Here is a 23,515-nt window from a genome sequence, read left to right as displayed (position 1 = left end):
TGGGTCCGCGCCTGCTGCCATTTTGATAAAGTCATCAGAATTTGCACTAAATTGAAACCTTAGCCCTCTCTTTGCATTTCTTAGTACTGTTGCTAAATGCGCATTACTGTCCTCGAGTGCGGAGACTACGAAGTTAAGTAGCTGCATGAAGTGGGCTGCAGAGAGACACTCGCTCACCATTAGTCATTTGGAGATGCACATAGCACTGAATCATACAGCAGGTCTCTACGATTGTAACTAGGATTAGGGAGAAGAAGCTTTAAATATACCGTGAGTCATTCATTTCAGGGTCTTTACAGCCGGAAGAAAAACAATACAAGGTCCTTGTTAGCAGAGAGAGAGAAGCCCGTTGTACACGGCGCAGAATGGAACTGGCATCTGACAGATAGCTCATTAAAAGGATGATAACAGATCGCTGCCAGAATGAGAGAAGAGTCATTAGAAGAGACGCTGCTGTGTGCCGGCGGAAGATCTACAGCGGGTTACCCTCCCTGATGAAGGGCAGGATGGGAGTGGGAAGAAGAGGAGTATCTGTAAGTAATGTATGTACACAGACTCCACCAGCAGAATAGTGAGTGCAGCTCTGGAGTATAATACCGGATGTAACTCAGGAGCAGTACAGGATAAGTAATGTATATACACAGTGACTCCACCAGCAGAATAGTGAGTGCAGCTCTGGAGTATAATACCGGATGTAACTCAGGAGCAGTACAGGATAAGTAATGTATGTACACAGTGACTCCACCAGCAGAATAGTGAGTGCAGCTCTGGAGTATAATACCGGATGTAACTCAGGAGCAGTACAGGATAAGTAATGTATGTACACAGTGACTCCACCAGCAGAATAGTGAGTGCAGCTCTGGAGTATAATACAGGATGTAACTCAGGATCAGTACAGGATAAGTAATTTATGTACACAGTGGCTCCAGCAGCAGAATAGTGAGTGCAGCTCTGGAGTATAATACTGGATGTAACTCAGGATCAGTATAGGATAAGTAATGTATGTACACAGTGACTCCACCAGCAGAATAGTGAGTGCAGCTCTGGAGTATAATGCAGGATGTAACTCAGGGTCAGTACAGGATAAGTAATGTATGTATACTGTGATTCCACCAGCAGAATAGTGAGTACAGCTCTGGGGTATAATACAGGATGTAACTCAGGATCAGTACAGGATACGTAATGTATGTACACAGTGACTCCACCAGCAGAATAGTGAGTGCAGCTCTGGGGTATAATACAGGATGTGACTCAGGAGCAGTACAGGATAACTGATGTATGTACACAGTGACTCCACCAGCAGAATAGTGAGTACAGTTCTGGGGTATAATGCAGGATGTAACTCAGGATCAGTACAGGATAAGTAATGTGTGTACAGAGTGACTCCACCAGCAGAATAGTGAGTGCAGCTCTGAAGTATAATACAGGATATAACTCAGGATCAGTACAGGATAAGTAATGTATGTACACAGTGACTCCACCAGCAGAATAGTGAGTGCAGCTCTGAAGTATAATACAGGATATAACTCAGGATCAGTACAGGATAAGTAATGTATGTACACAGTGACTCCACCAGCAGAATAGTGAGTGCAGCTCTGAAGTATAATACAGGATATAACTCAGGATCAGTACAGGATAAGTAATGTATGTACACAGTGACTCCAGCAGCAGAATAGTGAGTGCAGCTGAATATTCTGTCAGGTTTATCTTTTACGGCAACTGATGTTTTCCTGGTGTCATTGAGACTTCTCCGATATGTGGCCCGTTCGATCACGTTCTTATGAGAACATGTAGTTTCAGTGGACATTGCCGACTCATTATGATGGTTTAGAGGAAGCCACGTAAGGTTTTGAAATACATTAGGATATTTGAAAATAGAGCCTTTTCCAGTAGAAGCCACAAGACATCTTCGAAACGCGTGTATAGTATATTCTGAATTATCTTCATACAGGGAGGGGAGATAACATTGTATCAAGGTTTTCCGGTAGGTTTTCTTTGTATTTTGTACAGTCCATTTCTGCTAGAAGAGAACGTTTATTGAAAACCACTGTAAATATAGGCTGGGACCACCTACTAATCAGCTCTAATCTGACAGGTAATGTTCCATTTTCCTACAGTGCCTCCGCAGGTGAAATGAAGCATTACACCATTTTCATTGAAATCAATCAACTGGCTATATCCAATATAGACATGCAGTGTTCTTCAGAAGGACACTCTTGGCTACTAGATGAGGATCATGAAGGGGTTACCCTTTCTATCAACCCTATAGGTGAAGTTACGTTTTCTAAACAGCCCTTTTTTCAGTGGCCTTCGTTCTCTGTACATGGAGTATAATCTAGTATGCTGATTGAGCAGTGTTATTTAGGCAAGTGTCCGGCATTGTTGCTTGGGCGCAGGGTGCTGGGGGTACTCAGGTTCTGTATATGGTGTAGCAGTGATAGGGAGATGCATGGTACACTGTATGATTGTATTAGGGCCCTTTTACATGGGACGACCATTGGGTGCATTCACATTGGTAAGCGCGATATCGCGGACCCATATAACGCTTGTAAAATTGCGATTCTGGATGCGAGCGCGATGAAAATCACAAGTACATAGATGTAAGGTGATATGTTTTTTAAGCACATGCACATGAAAAGATCACAACTGCTTCCAATAGTCTCCAATGGTAAATATTGCATCGCTGCATGCACTTACACTGGATGATCATTGGCCCTCATTCTTGCGCAGCCTTATGTACTGCTTTTATCTGGTTTTCTTCTCGGAATTGATTGTCCATATTTTATATTTTTTTTCTTTTCTAAATATATCAAAGTGGAGAAAAACAGAAGTTCTAACAGCTTGGTGAGAAGTAAATGTGTGCGCTCTTTTTTTGCATCGCTTTTCAGCTGTCACATTTTAGTCAACTAGCAATTAAATATATAATGGTGCTGTGTATGTAAATTAATAAAGGGGCCGCTTGGATTTGTCATTTCGGTATATCTTGATTCTTAGATCTTACAGCTTGAGATTCGGCTTTAAAGGCCATTTTTGAAAACATTTGGCCATTTTTTTTCACCATCTATCAAAGCCATCCTGAATTCTTGCAGTTTTCTCTCTGGGCAGGATGATAATGAATAGTGACACCATTATAATAAAGCTGATCACACAGGATCCTCCATTGACAGCATGGCAAGTAATGAACACACCCAGAGGCCTAACTAGTGTCATATGGGCCCAAGGCAATTCTTGTACCCGGGCTGCCCCCCCCCCCCCCCCCCACTTCCACTACCGGCAGGTGACTTTGATTTACAGACTCCAGTGCCGTTCCTCAGGTCTGTGAATTAAAGTTATATGATCCCAGATTCCCTCAAATCTAAAATATATTATCCAATTTTCTAAATGGTTAAAATACTGAGTCACTGATGATAAACTGAAAATCAATTTGGCCATTGTGCCTACCGGGAAGGAAGGGGGGGGGGGGGGGTTAACACACCTATGAATGAAGATAAGGCCAAGTGGTCACTAGCTTATTTGGGTCCATGTTATTTCATGGACAGCACACGGACCCATTATAGCCTATGGGGCTATGCACACTGCTGATTTTTTTCGCACGGACTGGTGTTCATAGTCACGTCTCCTGTGATCTGCAGCTTTATAATAGAGGTGTCACGGTTCATTATAATTCTGCCTAGGGAGGTGACCCTGCCCCCAGTAATTAGAAGTCTACAACGTTGATCAGCGAAGAAGTCACCAACTCATATAAATGTGAAGTACCCCAAGAATATCACACACTGAGCTGCACCCACTCAAAGCTTATCAGGAATACAGTGCAAGCACCCTCCAGAGACATCATGTGTACCCCTTGGGGTACAGATGCCGACCGTTAAGAAGGTTGACTGTTTGCTGTTCTTCCTTGATGCACAGTGTAACCACAGAAGGACCTAAATAAAATGCATGAGTTTTCTCAAAGAACTTCCTTTGTCTCCACAGATAAGTAATGTCCAGTTCTTAGCCAATACACCGATCCCCGCCAGGATGTCTCTGGACCCTATAAACCGTTCAAGGGGAAACACATTTGTCCAGTCAGATGGCCCCATGGAGCAGATGCTCGATGGAGAGATCAGTAAGGAAGAAATGCGGATTCTCAAGGTGTGCTTCCACAGCAACAGCTCCAACCTAATGAAGAACTTCAAGCTCGTCAAGTGCAGCATCTTCACAGACATACGGGTGAGCACCCTTCATAAGACAGCTGTTTTCTAATTGGTTAAAATAACAAATCGTTGATAGTAATCTGAAAATCGATTTGGTCCTTGTACTCTATGGGTTGGGGGTTCCTACCAGTCAATGGACCTATGGAAAAAGGTTATTCATATAGATATTGTGCACTATGGCTTTGGGGACCGATGAGGAAAATTGATTTGGCCATTGGAATCTATGGGTTGGATGATAAGACAAGTCAATGGATCTGCTAATGAAATTAATCAATTTGGCCATGGTACCCTATAGACTGAAGAATCGGATGAGTCGGTGGACATACAGATGACGATAAGCAATTAGACTATTGCATGCTAGGGGTTGGGAGATGAGATGAGTCAATGAGTTAATGATGAGGATCATCAAATTGGCCATTGAGTTGAGGAATCACATGGATCAATGATTGTGTGGATGAGGAGAATTGATTTGGCTGTTATACTCTTATGAGTTGGGGAATCGGATGACCTGTGGATGAGGATGATCAATTCCGTAATCTTACCCTTTAGCTTTGTGGATCAGACTAGTCAATGGACCTATGGATGAGGATAACGAGCCCTTATATTCTATGGGTTGGGGAGTCAGTGGCTATAAATATGATGATAATAATTCGATTTGACCATTTATGCTCTGTGTTGTAGGATCGGTTGAGTCAGTGGTACTACGGATAAGGATTAGCAATTTGGCCATTGTACTCTAGGAATTAGGAGATGAGAGGAGTCAATGAATGTATGAATGACGATAACTGATTTGGCCGTTGTACACTTATGGGTTGGGGAATCAGATGAGTCAGAGGATAATCAGTTTGGTCATTTTTCTCTTGGGATTGGTGGATCAGACAAGTCAATGGACCCTATGGGTGAGAATAATTGATATGTCCATTGTATTCTGCAGACTGAGCCAGCTATTGAATGACAGCTGAGAGCTGCCTCTGATTGGTCCCTGCGCTCAGCCAATCAGAGGCAGCACTCACTCACCAATTCATGAATTCATGAATCGGTGAGTGAGAGCTGCCTCTGATTGGCTGAGGGCTGTGACCAAGCAGAGGCAGCCCATTAAATCCCCGCCTGCTGAATACTAGAGAAAGCAGTTCAGGAGAACTGCCGGCCAGACGCGGCTGAACTCCGGCAGCTGCAAAAAGGTGAGTATACAATTTCTTTTTATTTTTACACATTTTCAGGATGCTTTTCAGGGAAGAGCTTATATTTTAAGCCCTTCCCCGAAAATTCATATAGCGCTTGCCGGCAACCCATTGCTTTCAATGGAGCCGCCTGTATTGCCGACTCCATTAAATTCAATGGGCATACATTGTTCTCCTCTGCCACAGCTGTGCCACAGCTGTGGCAGAGGATAGCGGGCAGCGCTTGTTTGATCCGGCCCTTTCGCTGAAAACGCTGCTAGGTGCAGATTTTTCGGCGAATCGTCTGCTTCGGTCACGCGATTTGCGGATGCGCATCCGTTATGCGATCCGCAAATTGCGCGAGAAATGCACGTGTAACTGAGCCCTGAGAGATAATATGAGTCAGAGGGAGATCAGATGAGTCAATGGACAAATAGCTATAGATAGGGGAAGGGGGGGGGGGGGTCGAGATTCTCTCCAACGCTAGCTAATTTGATGAAGGCAACAATATATTTACTCTAATTCGTATAAAGCTCAGGTAGTTTGGTATGCAGGCTTCATAGACAATATCATTATTATATAGGATCGCAGTGAGGATTTCGGATATTATCTCAATGATCAATATAACTTCGAGTTCACCAGTCGGTCAGATGATGTCGCTTGTCCTTTCTTGATTTCACTCTCTATGGGAATAAAAACATTTTTAAAGTGGAAACTTCCTTTTTTAGGAAAAGTACTGCAGGTAATACTGATCTACAAGCCAAAAGCTGTCACCCACGTCACATCGTTAAAGTGATACCCATAGAGTATTAATTAGAGCCCAGCATACGTGTTCCCGAAGTAAGGATTATACAGTTGCTGAAGCTGATATATGCAAGTGACTAAAAGATCAGAGATACAAAGACCGGATGCTGAATAGAGCTACGGAAAGGGTTAATAGCATGGATAGGAATGACTTGTTGGAGGATAAAGTAGTCACAACTGAGGCAGAGAACAGACTGGGATTCTCAGCAGCTTATAGCAGGAATTCTGAAACTGGGAAACAATTGTTTTTCTCATATCTACCCTTCCTAAAACAGGACATTTTAGAACAAATATTGGAAAAGAGCAACAATGGGTTCCAAAAAGGAATAGAAACTTAGCCAACCAGTTCTGTGATGCACAGTGTTACAGTAGCAGAAATGCAGTCCTAAGCTCTCGCTCATGACCTGAAGGTTGCGAGTTCAATCCGTGCGTGGTTCGGGTAGCCGGCTCAAGGTCGACTCAGCCTTCCATCCTTCCGAGGTTGTATATTAACCCTTTGCAATCTAATTTTAGATTCAGGGTTTCCTAGGGGGGTTTCTCTTTCTGCCATTATGCAATGGCGCCATCTGCTGGCTAGAGCCAGTACTGCGGTATGGGACATGCTGGAGAGGCCCCTCGAAAACAGAGCAGCCAGCGATATACAGTAAGAATATCTTGCCGTATGTCTTCCGACATTGAAGCTGTACAGCCTTCAATCAGAATGTCTTCAGACGTCAGAAAGTGGATTGGAAAGGGTTAATGACAGAGAGAAGAGGAACAAAAATGCTTAAGGAACATTTTTGGAACATCATACAGGCTCTTTGGAGTCATTCAGATTCTGCGGTATCGAAGCTGTAAAAAAAAAAAAAATCTAAAGCCCCATTTACATGCAACGATTATCGCTCAAAATTTGCTCAATCGATGTCTTTTGAGCAAAAATCTTTGCATCTAAATGCTACCATCGTTTGCTTTTCAGCCGAATGATGATTTTTCGTTGAGTTTAAAATCCATTGTTCTGCAGGCAGCTGATAGCCGGGACCGTACAGGGTGATTCTCCACGGGGAGCGCTGATAACATTGTACTCAGCTGCAGTCCCAAGGGAGAACAAAGGGGCTGTATGCGGATAACAGCTCACCTGCTGTTATCTGCATACAGCACAAGGAGGCTCATTTACATGCAAATTAAGCTATTAAGCTACTAATGGGCATTAGTGCCCATTAGCAGCTTATACAAAATGATCGCTAAAACTGTCAATCATCCTACCTTTTAAACAAGTTTTGAGCAATCATCTTTATGTATAAATGGGGCTTAAAGGGGTTGTCCCGAGGCAGCAAGTGGGTCTGTACACTTCTGCATGGCCATAATAATGCACTTTGTAATGTACATTGTGCATTAATTATGAGCCATGCAGAAGTTATAAAAAGTTTTATACTTACCTGTTCCGTTGCTGGCGTCCTCGTCTCCATGGTGCCGACTAATTTTCGCCCTCCGATGGCCAAATTAGCCGCGCTTGCGCAGTCCGGGTCTTCTGCAGTCTTCTATGGGGCTCCGTGTAGCTCCGTGTAGCTCCGCCCCGTCACGTGCCGATTCCAGCCAATCAGGAGGCTGGAATCGGCAATGGACCGCACAGAAGAGCTGCGGTCCACGGAGGAAGAGGCCATCTTCAGCGGTGAGTAGAGAAGTCACCGGAGCGCGGGGATTCAGGTAAGCGCTCCGGTGAGCTTTCTTTACCTCCCTGCATCGGGGTTGTCTCGCGCCGAACGGGGGGGGGGTTGAAAAAAAAAAAAACCCGTTTCGGCGCGGGACAACCCCTTTAAGAGAGATTGGAGAATGTTTGTCCTCAGCAGAGAGGCATTCTGGATATTGAAGTTGGGAACTCCCTTACCAGGGGGATTAAATGTTAAAAATGATTTGTTGTATATTTATTAAAGAGAAGGAAATAAAGGAAAAGAGTTCTGGGTGTTGCAATCAAGCTTGTGGAAATGTATAATGAGTGGTCCGTAATAATAATAATAAACTTGTATAGCGCCAACATATTCCGCAGCGCTTACATAGACGGGGCATACAGAAAGAAAAAAATACAAACATTACAGAACCCCGGTTACATAGTAATCAGCTGATGGAAACAATAGGGGTGAGGGTCCCCTCCAACGAGCTTACATACTACAAGTAATGGGGGGATACAGAAGGTAAAGGGGCTGGAGATGTGCGCAGTATGGCGAGGTGGAGAGTGAGGGATGCTATACACATAGAGAATAGTCAGGCATTTAGCCGTGTGATGGCAGGATTGGTATGACTGCAGGGGGCAGTTGATGGCGGCTAGCAGGTATCGCAGTCAGTAGGTCAGGGAGCATGTTATCAGGCGGCGTACAGAGGGGTTTGTTTAGGGGATGTGGTATGCCTCCCTGAAGAGGTGCGTTTTTAGAGCACGCCTGAAGTTCTGCGAGTCCTGGATTGCCCGGGTAGCCTTTGGTAGTGCGTTCCAGAGGACCGGTGCTGCTCTGGAGAAGTCTTGGAGGCGGGAATGAGAAGTTCGAATTAGGGGGGCGCGCAGTCTAGTTTCATTAGCAGAGCGGAGAGCCCGGGCTGGGTGATGGATTGAGATGAGGGAGGCGATATAGGGGGGCGCTGCGCTGTGGAGGGCTTTGTGGATGAAAGTAGGGAGTTTAAATTGAATTCTGTATTTGACGGGCAGCCAGTGCAGTGACCGGCACAGGGCAGAGGCGTCCGAGTAGCGGCTGGACAGGAAAAGGAGCCTGGCTGCTGTATTCAGGATGAATTGGAGACGATCAGCAACGAGTTGCAAAAATCGAGCCGGGAGTGGATGAGGGCAACAATTAACGTTTTTAGCACATCTACGGTGAGAAAAGAGTGGATTCTTGCGATGTTCTTGAGGTGCAGCTGACATGTTCGGGCCAGAGATTGGATGTAGGGGGTAGAGGAGAGAGTTCGAAGTCGAATATAACCCCAAGGCAGCGGGCATGTTGTCTAGGAGTTATGGTGGCGCCACACACTGAGATGGAGATGTCAGGATGAGGTCCGTTAGTGGAGGGTGGAAATACCAGTAAGTCAGTTTTAGCAAGGTTTAGTTTTAGGTAGAGAGAGGACATGGTGTTAGAGACAGCAGACAGTCAGTCAGTGATGATCTGGAGTAAAGGTGCAGAGATGTCACGGGAAGAGGTGTAGTGTCATCAGCGTAGAGGTGGTATTGGAGGCCAAATCTCCTGATGGTTTGTACAATAGGGGCTGTGTGGATGGAGAAAAGGAGGGGGCTGAGGACCGAGCCCTGGGGGACCCCAACAGCAGGGGGAAGAGGAGGGGAGGTAGAGCCAGCAAAGGAGACGCTGAAAGAGCGGTCAGATAGGTAGGAGGAGAACCAGGAGAGAGCAGTGTCCTTCAGGCCAATGGAGCGAAGCATAGTGAGGAGGGGTTTGTGGTCAACAGTGTCGAATGCTGCGGAGAGGTCGATTTAAGGGGAAGTTCTATGTCAGCTTGTTAGCTGTGATGAAAAAAGAAGTGTCATTCAAAGCGCGTCTGCCGTAGACATGATGTTACGCGGTACCTGCCATTTGTAATTTTGTGGATTTTTGGGAATAAAAGTAGTGCTTCTAAGGAGCCGGTTTTTCTCCTTTGTTGATGTGTATATCTTACTCTATAAATAAGAGCATCAGACAAGTCAATACACCCACGGGTGAGGATAATCCCTTTGGCCATTGTATGAGCCTTCTCCAGAAGCAAAGGATAACCATGTACCGATAGACTATTGTAGGGCTTTTGGCCCTCATCAGTGTACTGTGAGTTGCTGGCTGACTAGGTGAGAGGCCTATAGATGTGAGTCGGAAGGGCTAAAGTTTCTCTTTAAGAGGATAGAAGATGGAACAATGCCTCTACAGACATTGACTTGCAGGAATGCTGTCTTCTAACAGGTGGCGCTGTAGAGGCATTGTTCCATCTTCCCATTTGCATACATTTCCCAGAGTAGCATGCATGGACTTTAGTCTTCTCATCTGCTCACCTACATCATACATCTCTCACTCAGCCAGCAATAGCCCATTTGTACATAGTTATCCTTTCCTTCTGGAGAAGACTCTGACTTTTAGTCCAAATCCTTGTTACAAGTTCTTTAAAAGGGTCAAACATTGACTTGCAGGAATGTTTCTTTCTAACAGGTGGCGCTGTAGAGGCATTGTTCCATCTTGCCATTTGCATACATTTCCCAGAGCAGCATGCATGGACTTTAGTCTTCTCACACCTACTAGGTGCTCTCCCTAAGGAGAAACTACACATCTGCTCACCTACATCATACGTCTCTCACCCAGCCAGCAATAGCCCGTCTGTACATAGTTATCCCTTCCTTCTGGAGAAGACTCTGACTTTTAGTCCAAATCATTGTTACAAGTTCTTTAAAAGGGTCAAACTTTGACTTGCAGGAATGCTCCTTTCTAATAGGTGGCGCTGTAGAGACATTCCTCCATCTTCCCATCTGCACACTGATGCACACACCATGAACATTGGCATTGCTTTGGTGGCCCCATGATGGTAGTTGTAGTTTTGCCACAACTGGAGAGTGACATGTGTAGGATTACTGATCTAGGCAGGAAAGGGGCAGTGAAAAGTCATATTAATTGATTAGGGGCCCACAGAGTGATGTGGTCCTTTAGGCATTTAGGTTCATGGGCCCCTTACCAAGCACTGTAGCCGGGATGCACTTGGACTGGGCAAATAATTGCATTTAAGGAGTGATGTAACTGAATAGGGGTCAATGTGCCGGTTCTGATCATGGACCCTCGGCAAAGCCCTAATGCCCACGGTATTAACCTTTTCCAATCCAATTGTGGATCCAGGATTTCCTAAAAGGCTTTCTCTTTTTGCTGTTATACAACGGTGCCATCTGCTGGCTAAAGCCAGTGTGTGTGCGCCATTAAGGCTCCGACAGCGCAGTGGCTGGCAATAAACAGTAAGAATACCCTATCAGACGTCTAATGACATTGGAGATGTACAAGCTCCAATTAGAATGTAGGAAGACGTCAGACAGTGGATTGGAAAGGGTTAATGGTCATCTATACTGTCCACCAAGTTGACAGGCTAGACTTTTTCCTAGTACGATGGTGAGTGGACAGTAAGGCCGGCTGTCCATGGGCGATGCGGTATCCTACGGCCAAGCTCCGCCGCGGAAGCCGCCGCCCAGGAACAGGAGCCGCCGCCGAATCTCGCCAGACCGCAGAGAATCGGGGCAACTCGCAGCATGCTGCGAATTGCCCGCCGCGAGCGGAGAATCGCATTGATTCTCCGCTCATGGACAGGGGCCGGCGCTTTCCATAGCAATGCTATGGGAAGTGTCGTCCGGCGTGATTCACTGCCGTGGACAGGGGGCCTAAATGTTGAGCTTTTACAGTCCGCTAATCTTACTGTGTACTAATCCAGAGATGAGCGGCGCCCCCACCTCCACCTTCCCACAGATCCCTGCTATTGTATAACTCCCGGTATCTGCGCTCTCTGACGTTCAGAAGAGATAAAGAACATACAGTATATATAAATATATTTTTAGTGACTTGCGTCACATGACTTTTGTCAGGATTCTCATGTTTTATCTCTTTCATACGTTTTTTCTCCATGAACTTAAATTAAGGTAAAAAAGTCACAATAAAAGAAGTTTGATGAATTACTCACAGCCATTATGTCTCCGTGTCGTGGGCTGCTCCTGTATTTGCTGCATTTAGGGCTTCTAGTGCCGTATTTTCTTTTCAAGGGCATTTAAGGGGATTGATTGCCTGAGATTAAGTAAATTGCTCCTCATAATCCTCCTGATTCATACAAGGTCTGTCCACAGGGGCGAGCTACAGTCCGATGGGCCCCAAGCCAAATTTAAATCAGCCCCCCTCAGATTGTTGCTTGGATATATAAGTCCTAGTGGTGGTAGTGGGGTCTATAAAGGTATATGTCCCCTCAAATAAAGTAGCACAAATTATATATACGCAGTATATGCAGACAGTAACCACTGACCCGCAGGAGATGTGATCTCTGACCCTAATTGTTCACTTTAATTCTTCTTCTCCATCTAGCCCAGACCACCTTGGCTATTTCTTTTAGCTACAACTCATCTCTGTTTTTTTGCTTTTCCATCATATTCCCATCTTGACATAAAGACTCCATCCGCAGCGGCAGGATTGGAATAATACCCCATATAGCAAAAGTACCCACTCCGGTTGTGCCCCAATACTGTATTAGTGCCCCTTTTGTGTTGATTACATGAAAAACCTCTAAAGCTCAACTGGTCTGTTCTCACGATGAGAGGTTTTCTTCAGAAGCCCGACACAGGCGACATGATGGAGTTACATCATCTTGCCACTAGAGCTGTCCATCTGGAAGTGGCATTTCCAAGGCTATCTCCTCCACTTTGGTTTTAAGCTGGGTCCACATCCTAAAGATACAGATCCAATAGAAAGCGCTGCTTGCCCTGGTATCTGGGTAGGCTCCCTCCTTCTCCAGGCCCCGGTCGTGGTTGACCATCATCAGTGCCTATTCTTATGCTCTATTATGGCATTTGAATGTCCCACACAAAGTCCTCTGCTGAGGACACCTATCTATGAGCCCAAGCGGAGAGCTGCTAACAAGCTGCGTGGAAACTGATCAAATCAGCAGAGCTTTCCCTAGCAAAATTTGTCAATTTCTGTAGGATTGTTATGGGGTTCGTCAATTTCTGGTGGTCTAGGGTGGCTTGGCATTAAAACTACTAATGGTCTATCCTTAGGATAGGCAGTTAGTAGTAGATCAATGGGGATCTACCATCCAGGATGCACTCTGATCAGATGTTCTCTGGACCACTGTGCTCCTGGGCTGAGCTGATTTATACAGGAAGCAGATAGAGCTCCGTTCCCACTGCAGTGGCCAGGCTTGGTATTATAGTTTCCATTCACGTCAATGCCTGCAATACCACAGTAGTGGGAGCTACGCTGTCTGCTTCCTGCAGAGATTGACTCAGTGTATGAACACACCAGCCCAGTAAACAGCTTATTGGTGAGGGTCCTGTGCAGCAGACCCTTGACAGTCTATAACTGGACAACCCCTTTAATGATAGTATCACTGTGGGTCTACACTAGCCTAGAAGTTAATATGTTTTGAGTCCGGTAGCATTTAGGGAGTCAAACATATTGCCTTCCATAGCTGAAGGAGATTTAGGAGATGCATATGATATTTATGGTGGTTTAGGGTGAAAAGTAGAGTTTCTGGTGGTCTACGATAACTTATAAGTGAAACATTTTATCCCTGGTGGTCATTGGTTGGGAATTGATTAATTAGGCGCCAGAGTGATGAATAGGTTGATGGTAATATCTCTGGTGGTCTAAACCAGGGGTGTCAAACTCATGCGCATATTTTTTACACGTGTAATACACGCTTAATCTCCATTGATTTGCATTAGGGTGTTCAGAGAGGTGTTTTTCATGCATGTATTTTATGCATATCAAAAAAGAATTGGCAAATAATGGAGATGAAACAATACCTCTGCAGCGCCACCTATAGGATGGGAGCACTCCTTCACATCAATGTCAGACCCTTTATACAGGGCTTTGGAGCAATGATTGGGAATTGAAAACCAAACAGAAACCATACACAGAAAGCTGTTTCGGGGGGTTTGACCCTCATTAGTGTGCAGTAGGATCCTGACTTGGCTGGTGAGAGGCCTGTAGATGTGGGTCAGGAAGGGTATCATTTCTCTTTAAGGAGACTTCTAAGGCCATGCATGCCCCTCTGGGAAATATATGCAAATAAGGAAGATGGAGCAATACCTCTGTAGCGCCACCTATTGGATGGCAGCATTCCTGCAAATCAATATCTGACCCTTAAGGTGACTGTTGACTCCAATTGTGACTGTTGATGGCAGGTGTCAGCTGGCAAAGATGGCCAACACCTGCTGTATATAGGCGGGCTCAGCTCCTGAGCCTGCTCCATATTAGCGGCATACAATGCATATGCCAGGAAGGGGTTAATGACACCATTCAATGTCCTTATATTCTTTTTAAGGGATTCTGAAATACATCTAATGAATTGAATAGCTTTTATCAGTTTTTTTTCCCCCTAAACATTATATCACCCACATTATATAACATCCAGTCTATATCTCTCCCCCAAGTATATTCCTACCAGGATTTTCTCCTCCCGCCGCCAGTACTTCTCCTCCCAGAGCAGAAGGATAAGAGTTGCTACTAGGAGGGGTGGGAAGTCAGCCTACTGTTGCATCGCCCCCCCAACCTGAAGCTGGCGCTCTGTACTATTGCGCAGGTCGCACAAGAAAAGGCTGTCCTGGTTGGGCAACATGGATAACATTTTATTTAGATCACCTGACAGCGGTGAGCAAAATATCCGACAATTGCAGATCCACTCTTCAGCAGATTATTACTGTTGGTCAGCATTGGTCGCACTCATTCATCATGAAATACGGACAAGGGTTGCAAAAAATTACCTAAATCATCCTCCTGTATAGATAAGGCATCTGCACAAGGGCCCGTCCACAGCGGCACTGTCCTCCTGTATAGCTAAGGCATCTGCACAAGGGCCCGTCCACAGCGGCACTGTCCTCCTGTATAGCTAAGGCATCTGCACAAGGGCCCGTCCACAGCGGCACTTTCACGTATGTGAGAGACATACGTAAAAAAAAAGAATGCACAAGTGCGTGCATTATAAGCATACGTAGATGTTTTTCGCTGTAAGCTGTTTTTTTTTTTCTAATAAAGTTTTACAGTTCAAATTTTTTTCCCCTTGAAGGGAAGAAAGCGTATATGTTAGTCGTATGGTAACCTTCAGCCATACGTTCCCATAGGTTTTTTTTGTGGGACAATATGTAGTAGGCTACGCTTTTCGATCTGACAAAAAAGCGCACAGAAATGTATGCTCGGCTGAACGTTTGCACAGTGTGACTACATTTCAGCCATTACAGCCTACAGATCACTGAAACGCTACATTTTCATCCGGTTTTTTTTACAAAAAAAAAGTGTGCGTTTCACGGATGAACATATGTCAGTGTGGCCGGCCTCTGATACGGCAACAAGCCAGATTTATCACCAAGTTAGTGATAGGGTAACATGGGGCTGTTGGTAAATGGTGCCAAGACTGCACAGCAGCGCTCATTACTAACTGCCCACCGTGCTGGGATATTTGGAGGGTAGGTAGTCGCACACTTACCGTAAGCTGTTATTACAGGTTACACTGAACTCTGCGGCTCTCCTCCGGACTGCTGATCTATGTGGATGTACCTGAGAGCTGTCTGTCCTCCCGGGTCATCCCTCGGTTGGATAACATGTACAGATTAGGTTCAGGTTGTCTCTTACAATATACTACTGGCATTATTTTATGTTGTATACAAGATATGTTGCTACAAAAAGGGGCCTTTTTAAGAAAACCTACAGGAAAATGGAGCTCCAACGTCTATATATTTCCAATTCTCCTATATAGTCATAATGTAATATGATATAATTCTGCCTGCCTGCAGTCACCACTAGAGGGAGCTCAGGAGCTTACTGCATACTGGGTTGTTCGAGTTCTATGTACAGTATATGCAGCAAGCTCCTGAACTCCCTCTAGTGGTTACTGCTTTATTACTACAATTATTTTGAGATCTTTGGAAGAGACTGATAAATGGTGGTTCTAAAGCCTTTATGACCAGAGGTATCCCCCATGCTCAGAGTATTTGGAACCTTATCCCTGTGGCAAAGCTACAGACTACTACTGTATATGGAAGTATCCTGTATGTATTGAGATCTAGGACTTCCATTGAGTCCGCTGAACATCTTTGTATCAGGGAACCTTGTCAGATGGGATTGTCAATTCTTGAGTGACCTGTTGGGTGACAATACTCGTCTATATGGTGATGTATTAACCTTTCGATTGACCAGAACTTGGTCCCAAAGTTAAGTCTTAGGTTCTCTATGTGTCCGGTGTGATGACATGTGCCATGTATGATAAGTGATGAACTAATGTGATACCCATCTGTTCACAGGAGATCATCAGCTCCATCCTCCTGAGCGGCCGGATTGGTCCAGACATCCAACATGTGGAGTGTTATGGGTTACGGCTGAAGCATCTGAAGTCTGATGAGATCCACTGGCTGCACCCCGACCTGACTGTAGGGGAGGTGCAGGAGAAGTACGAGTGTCTCCACCTAGAGGCAGAGTGGCGGTAAAGCTCAGTATGATGGTTATTATTGTGTATGTCTCTAATAGACTCTCTAGGTATGGACCTCAAGCAATGATGCTACTGCTCATCCAGATCCTCCTGGACCTTGAGTCTGGCAAGAACAGCAGGAAGTGAAGGGATAGATAGCTCTCAGTAATTCTGTGATGACAGATGATGGGGGTCTTCCGAATATGTCCAAAGCGGTTCCCGCTTTGGAAGATGCCTTTTGATGAACAAGGTCCCCCAACAATATGCTGATCACAATGACCCCCAACAATCAGCTTTTTTTTTTTTTCTTCTCCCAGCTCCCCCAAAAATTAGAACTTTTTTATTTTCCCTGCGACGCATGAGGGCTTGTTGTTCTCCATGGTGCCATTTAATGTAACATATGCAGGCTTATCACTAATCATTTTCCCGATGTGAGACCCTCATGACTCCCACTTACTGACACTCAGATATAGATATTGTATATTAATGGAAACAGAGACTCAAAAAGTTTTGGTGCTCCCCGTCCCATTGGAAGATGGAACCGGGGATTTCCTGTTCCCCCTCTGCGTCAGAAGCCATATCTGTAGCGTCCAGGTACGTCTAGGTACGTCCACACTTACGGATTGTTAATCTTTACCAAACGTTCAAAAATGGCATAACCCCTAATAACAGCCTGACAGACGTGACGAACAGGGACACGATATGCTCTTCTGTCTTAGCTGGCAGCCTTTCTGTCTCCTATCCCCCAGTGACGACTACTGCAGAATAAAACTTGTTGTGCCTCATTTTGCAAAACCATCTAATGGTAAGATGTCCATGTTGTCCATAGTGACCAATCACAGCGCAGTAACTTTCATCTTACCTCATTTTTGGATGGTTTATATAATGGCGTTCACTTTGCGGTGAAAATGACACGTTGTCTTTATTCTGTGGATCGGATAATAATTCAGCTCTTGCAGATGTGGCAATGCCAATTCTCTCTTCCTTTTTGTTGCAATGACTTGGAAAGGAGGGGGTTAAACTTAAGGTTTTTAAAATGTATTGATAGAATTTAATAAAATTACAAATAAAATAATTTATTAATCTGATTTTTACTTTTTTTAATGCTTGGTCAGCAGGGGACTTGAACTCCTGATCATACACTGACACCCAGGTTCCTCTGGCCATAAAGAGCTGTGTACTTCATGCTGTATAGCAAGGTCACCCATGACTGTACTACGGGGATGTAGACCTGCTCGCTCTTCCCCATGACTCCCTGCACTGACTGTTCCTGTCTTCATCCCCAGATATGATCTCCGCATCCGTTACCTGCCAGATAACTATGTAGAAAGCTTCAAGAAGGATAAAACGACGTTGCTGTACTTCTATCAGCAGGTAGGTGCGCTCCGGGCTCCTAGTGATGGCCATCGTGCCCCATGGGGGGACCGGTTTGGTGGCATCATGTAGACCTTGTATAACTCCGTCATTCGGTGCTGTATTGTCGCTCTTGGGGCTCGTTCACACGGATGGTTGTAACGTCTGAGTTGGAAGCTGATAGAACTCGGACCCATAAAGTCTGACACTTATTAACTACTTTATACTAGAATTCTGGGGTAGATGTAGTAACCCAGACCTAGGAGGCATTTAAACAGCAGGGCAGAAATGAGGTGGTAATTACGGTGGCTCTACTGCTCCTCCTGGCAAATGGTAAAAATGGTGGTCTACTGGGCCTACCTAAGCCAGTAGTAAAAATAATAAATAGGCCGTTGTTATAGCCTGCTATCCGCTGAGTCGGGTAGAGGAAGATAGTAGTTTGTCGTGACGCCAGTCCTTATACAGGTAGGGACCTATTCTGGACAGGAATAATGAGATAAAAAGTGGAGAACTAAACAATAATGGGGATGGTAATCCTGCTCTCCTGTAGTGTCATGTGATACCTCAGTGCAGGTGTTGTAGTTGGTGGGAAGCACTCCAGGAAGCAGACTTTAGATGGTGAAAACAACTTAACTCTTTATTTGCAGGGAGAGAGGGAACTGTGGAACTTGTAGAAGTAATACAAATTACATTTCCTGCACTTGAAGTAGTTGGTGAATTACACTTCCAGACTTTAATGAACTTGAATTACACTTTCAGACACTCATTTCTGCTGAACTTTTTTGACATTAACTTCCAGGTTTGCTCCCTGACTTTGACTACTGCATTATATGTGACTTGCTGACTTGATTTCCTTCCTTTTCTGTTCTCTCTCTCTCTCTCTCTCTCTCTCTCTCTCTCTTTCTCCTTTACCTGCTAAACATTTCTTGTATTTGAGTACTCACACTTAGATGTTCTAGCTTCCCGCTGCACTGGCTGTTGTAGATGTTCTCCTTGTTCCTCCCCGGTCTCTATCTCTGTGGTATCTTGGCTAGGCAACTTCCAGGACTAGACTGACTGACCCCACCCGCTCTCTACTTTTTATACTCTCCCTCTTCACCAATCCTGAGCTAGGGGAAATTTGACTATCCAATCCCTAAGCTAGCTAGGGGTGATGGACAGGTGAGAGAGCAGCTTGGGGTGTATTCTACAAAGTCATGCAGGGTTAGGTAGCATAGACACATCTAATTGACACATTTAAAGTCATATACAGACGTGTTGGTTTTTTCATGGAATTGTGCAGCGTATTGCTCACGCATTTTTACACCCCCGTAGGCTCCTATGAGGATCTTTGGTGCGCAGAAAGATAGAGCATGTTCTATATATATGCATATGAAGTCCATGTGAATGAACCCATCAACATCAGTGCGTTATATTCTTTTTGTATTGCGTGCATAAACTTAATGTGCGCAAAAATGCAAGCGAATACGCCGGTGTGAGGGAACCCCCTAATACCTGAAGGGCTGTGAGCCACTTCATACTTTAGGTGCATTGTGCGCTGGGGACAATTATACTAAGGGCACAAACACCAGGGGCATGCACGAATACGCTCAGCGCTACGGAGCGCCAACTAGGCAGGGCTTTTTTTACCGGACTATTCAAACTGCGCTTTTTTTCAATAAACCAGCGTGAGGATCGGTCCTGCCCCCTCTTTCCCACACGTAATATTTGCGCATGAGAATCTCGCTAGTGAAAACGAAACCATTGAAATCAATGGTTTTGTCCCATTATGCGGCCGTGATTTTTACGGTACAATGCCCCCATTGATTTTAATGGCACTTCTCGGACTTGCGCTCGAACGATTTTCAAGTGCTGTCTGTTATATTTTTTGAGTGTTTTCGCATTTTTTAATGCACCCCATCACCCATTACAATGAGGGGTGCGTTAAATAGCGCTGTCAAACTCTGTGACATGCGTTCAAGAACGCCGCGCGAAATCGCAGTAAAATGCTGCAGTTCTAAGCAGCGTTTAACTGAACGCAGGTGTGAGAGCGGCCTACGACTGATGTCACTAGGCGCAGGCGAGGCGTATTTGCGTACACTTGTCCATGTTTTACTCAAATTTTTCTGCATGCATTGAAATGCGTAATTTCTTTGCTATTTTTGTGTGCAGGAAAATAGACCGCGCAGTTTTTTTTTTTTTTGGGGGGGGGGGGTTGTGAACCAAATGAGGCACGTGAAATGCGCACGTGTGCGTGGAAAAAAATCACGTGGAAGTAGGTTTGTGTGAATCTGGCCTAAAACTGCAGCTGTAAGTGCCGGCCTTAGGGCGGTTTCACGTAGTCTATTGCGCAACTGCGTTCACCAATACAGAGCATAGCTGCGCAGGAACAGTTTTTTTCTTTTCTTCCGCCACTCAAACTTTGCGCCATAGTGCAGGAGCTAGATAAAAAACAGCAGGAGGACAAGCCTTGCCCCATCTAACTCGCACGTTAGCCAGTCCCATCTCTTCTCGCCTAGCGCTATATCGGTCTGAGAAACTCGTAAAATGGCGATCCTGGATGCGAGCGGAAGCGTTTTTGCTTAAAAACTGCATCTCTTCTGCTCATTTACGATTTTCACGTGCGTGAAAAATTCCAAGTGTTTCCAGTAGTTTTCATTGCTTAAAATCACTTCGCGCTCGCAGGTAAATGACGCGGCGCGTTGGGGCGATGCAACTTCTTTAATGATCCCGCAGGAAATAACGGGCGATAATGGGGCTTGCTGCGATTTTTCAATCGCTCACGTGAAGAAAGGCATTGAAATCAAAGTGTTATGAACATTAGCGCACGTTGTGTCCGTATCACTATCAGGACGCTGCCACACGAGCGGGGATGCAAAATACACACGATAGCGTGACTTTTTTTCACCGTGAATGGAGGGCTATCGCACACGTATCTGCGCATTTTATTGTGCTTTCACGCTGAGCGGGACTGTTCACATGGGCGCAGGATACGACCGCACCGCGAGGTAAAAGGTTGTTTGGTCTGATTTAATTCCTGCACTCGCCCGTGTGAGCGCACCCTCAGTCATGCTGCCCTGAATTGCTTCATACATGAGCCCCCTTTCCTCGCTGTCGCCATGGTTTCTCAATCACCAACACATTTGGGCCTGGCTTATCAACACTGCCTTACAGTGGGACATCCCTGTTGCCCATAGCAACCAATCAGAGCTCAGCTTTCATTTCTCTACCTGCTCTAGTCAAGTGAAAGCTGAGCTCTAATTGGTTGCTATGGGCAACAGGGACATCCCACTGTTAGACAGCTCAGATGAATGTCTCTATCGCCACCCTATCACAGTCCCTGTGGCCCCCAGTATGGCAATAATGCCTCACACCACAGAGGCCTGATGACCGTGAACAGCCCCACCATCTCCGTAAAATCACAGTTTCCCCATCACTGTGACAGTCACCAGCCTGGAAATGATAACGGCAGACACAGGGGTGTAACGATGGCGCCCCCTGTCTCTGGATGTCTGACAATGAAACAGTTGGAGCTGCTGGTGCTTGTCGGATGATTGCACAATCTTCTCTACTGGTGGTCTGTAGGGGGCGCCCTGAGCCTGGTCACCTTGTGTGCCCTCACACATCCACTGGTTCCAACACCCCCTAACAGTCTGGTCAGACACTCCTCTCTACTGGTGGTCTGTAGGGGGCGTCCTGAGCCCAGTCACCTTGTGTGCCCCCACACATCCACTGGTCCCAACACCTCCTAACAGTCTGGTCAGATGCTCCTCTCTACTGATGGTCTGTAGGGGGCTCTGAGCCCGGTCACCTTGTGTGCCCTCACACATCCACTGGTCCCAACACCTCCTAACAGTCTGGTCAGACGCTCCTCTCTACTGGTGGTCTGTAGAGGGTGTCCTGAGCCCGGTCATCTTGTGTGCCCTCACACATCCACTGGTCCCAACACTTCCTAACAGTCTGGTCAGACGCTACTCTCTACTGGTGGTCTGTAGGGGGTCCTGAGCCCGGTCACCTTGTGTGCCCTCACACATCCACTGGTCCAAACACCTCCTAACAGTCTGGTCAGACGCTACTCTCTACTGGTGGTCTGTAGGGGGCTCTGAGCCCGGTCACATTGTGTGCCCTCACACATCCACTGGTCCCAACACCCTCTAACAGTCTGGTCAGACGCTCCTCTCTACTGGTGGTCTGTCGGGGGTCCTGAGCCCGGTCAACTTGTGTGCCCTCACACATCCACTGGTCCCAACACCGCCTAACAGTCTGGTCAGACGCTCCTCTCTACTGGTGCTCTGTCGGGGGTCCTGAGCCCAGTCACCTTGTGTGCCCCCATCCACTGGTCCCAACACCTCCTAACAGTCTGGTCAGACGCTCCTCTCTACTGGTGGTCTGTTGGGGGTCCTGAGCTCGGTCACCTTGTGTACCCCCATCCACTGGTCCCAACACCTACTAACAGTATGGTCAGACGCTCCTCTCTACTGATGGTCTGTAGGGGGCGTCCTGAGCCCGTTCACCTTGTGTGCCCTCACACATGTACCGGTCCCAACACCTACTAACAGTCTGGTCAGATGTCCCTCTCTACTGGTGGTCAGTAGAGGCGGCCTGAGCCTGGTCACCTTGTGTGCCCCCATCCACTGGTCCCAACACCTACTAACAATCTGGTCAGACGCTCCTCTCAACTGGTGGTCTGTAGGGGGCGTCCTGAGCCCAGTCACCTTGTGTGCCCTCACACATCCGCTGGTCCCAACACCTCCTAACAGTCTGGTCAGACGCTCCTCTCTATTGGTGGTCTGTAGTGGGCCCTGAGCCCGGTCACCTTGTGTACCCTCACACATCCACTGGTCCCAACACCTCCTAACAGTCTAGTCAGACGCTCCTCTCTACTGGTGGTCTGTCGGGGGGTCCTGAGCCCGGTCACCTTGTGTGCCCCCATCCACTGGTTCCAACACCTACTAACAGTCTGGTCAGATGCTCCTCTCAACTGGTGGTCTGTAGGGGGCGTCCTGAGCCCGGTCACCTTGTGTGCACTCACACATCCACTAGTCCAACACCTCCTAACAGTCTGGTCAGATGCTCCTCTCTACTGGTGGTCTGTAGGGGGTGTCCTGAGCCTGGTCACCTTGTGTGCCCTCACACATCCACTGGTCCCAACACCCCCTAACAGTCTGGTCAGACGCTCCTCTCTACTGGTGGTCTGTAGGGGGCGTCCTGAGCCCGGTCACCTTGTGTGCACTCACACATCCACTAGTCCAACACCTCCTAGCAGTCTGGTCAGAACAACTGGTGGGGGACAATTCATCGATACGACCATCCATACTATTCATGACTTCTCCTCTGCTGATCGCCTGGGTCCCCAGTGACGGACCCCAACCCTTCAACTATTGATGACCTATCCTGAGGAGCGGTCAGCAATAGTTTTTCTTGGGAAAACCGCTTTAACTCCTTAAGAACCAGACCCTTGTTAGGGATTTTAATCATGTGGTGGTTGTACTGCCCTACTTTTTTTTTTCTTTAGTTACCAAATGTTATTTTTGCAGCATTTTTTTTTCTTTCAGGTCCTATTGGGCTATTTTTTAGTATCTTTCTTCACTGCATTTTATCCAGTTATTTTTCTGTTTTATTACGGGTTAAAAGCTAGAAAAAAAGTTGTTGTTTTTTTGCTTTTTTAAAAAATTTGTAGTTGCTTGTATTTATGCTTAAATAACGTGCACCAACGGCTTCCTCATTACGTTTCGGCGTTTCAATATATAATTTGCATAGTCTTAGTTTACAGGCGACGCTGTAGGTTGGCGTCGGGCTGTTTTCTTTTCTTCATATACATTTTATTTTTCTCTTACTTTTATTTTAATTTTTTATTTTTGTAACAATTTTTTTTTAACATCCGTGACA

The 23,515-nt window shown here is 45.9% G+C and overlaps 1 protein-coding gene across 2 annotated transcripts in view; it reads left to right on the top strand.

Moving 5' to 3' along the window:
• PTK2B (protein tyrosine kinase 2 beta) overlaps positions 1-23,515 on the top strand; it is a 145,082-nt gene that overhangs the window by 64,932 nt on the left and 56,635 nt on the right. For both annotated transcript variants that reach the window (XM_066594737.1, XM_066594733.1), the window contains exons 2-4: positions 3,973-4,209; positions 16,131-16,309; positions 17,581-17,668. In XM_066594737.1, the coding sequence (XP_066450834.1) occupies positions 4,018-4,209; positions 16,131-16,309; positions 17,581-17,668 (459 nt within the window). In that variant the 5' untranslated portion in view covers positions 3,973-4,017. The remainder of the gene's footprint in view (positions 1-3,972; positions 4,210-16,130; positions 16,310-17,580; positions 17,669-23,515) is intronic.

The sequence above is a fragment of the Eleutherodactylus coqui genome, chromosome 1 (assembly GCF_035609145.1).
Source record: "Eleutherodactylus coqui strain aEleCoq1 chromosome 1, aEleCoq1.hap1, whole genome shotgun sequence".
In the NCBI taxonomy this organism is placed as follows: domain Eukaryota; kingdom Metazoa; phylum Chordata; class Amphibia; order Anura; family Eleutherodactylidae; genus Eleutherodactylus; species Eleutherodactylus coqui.
This window is presented reverse-complemented; position numbering and strand designations above follow the sequence as displayed.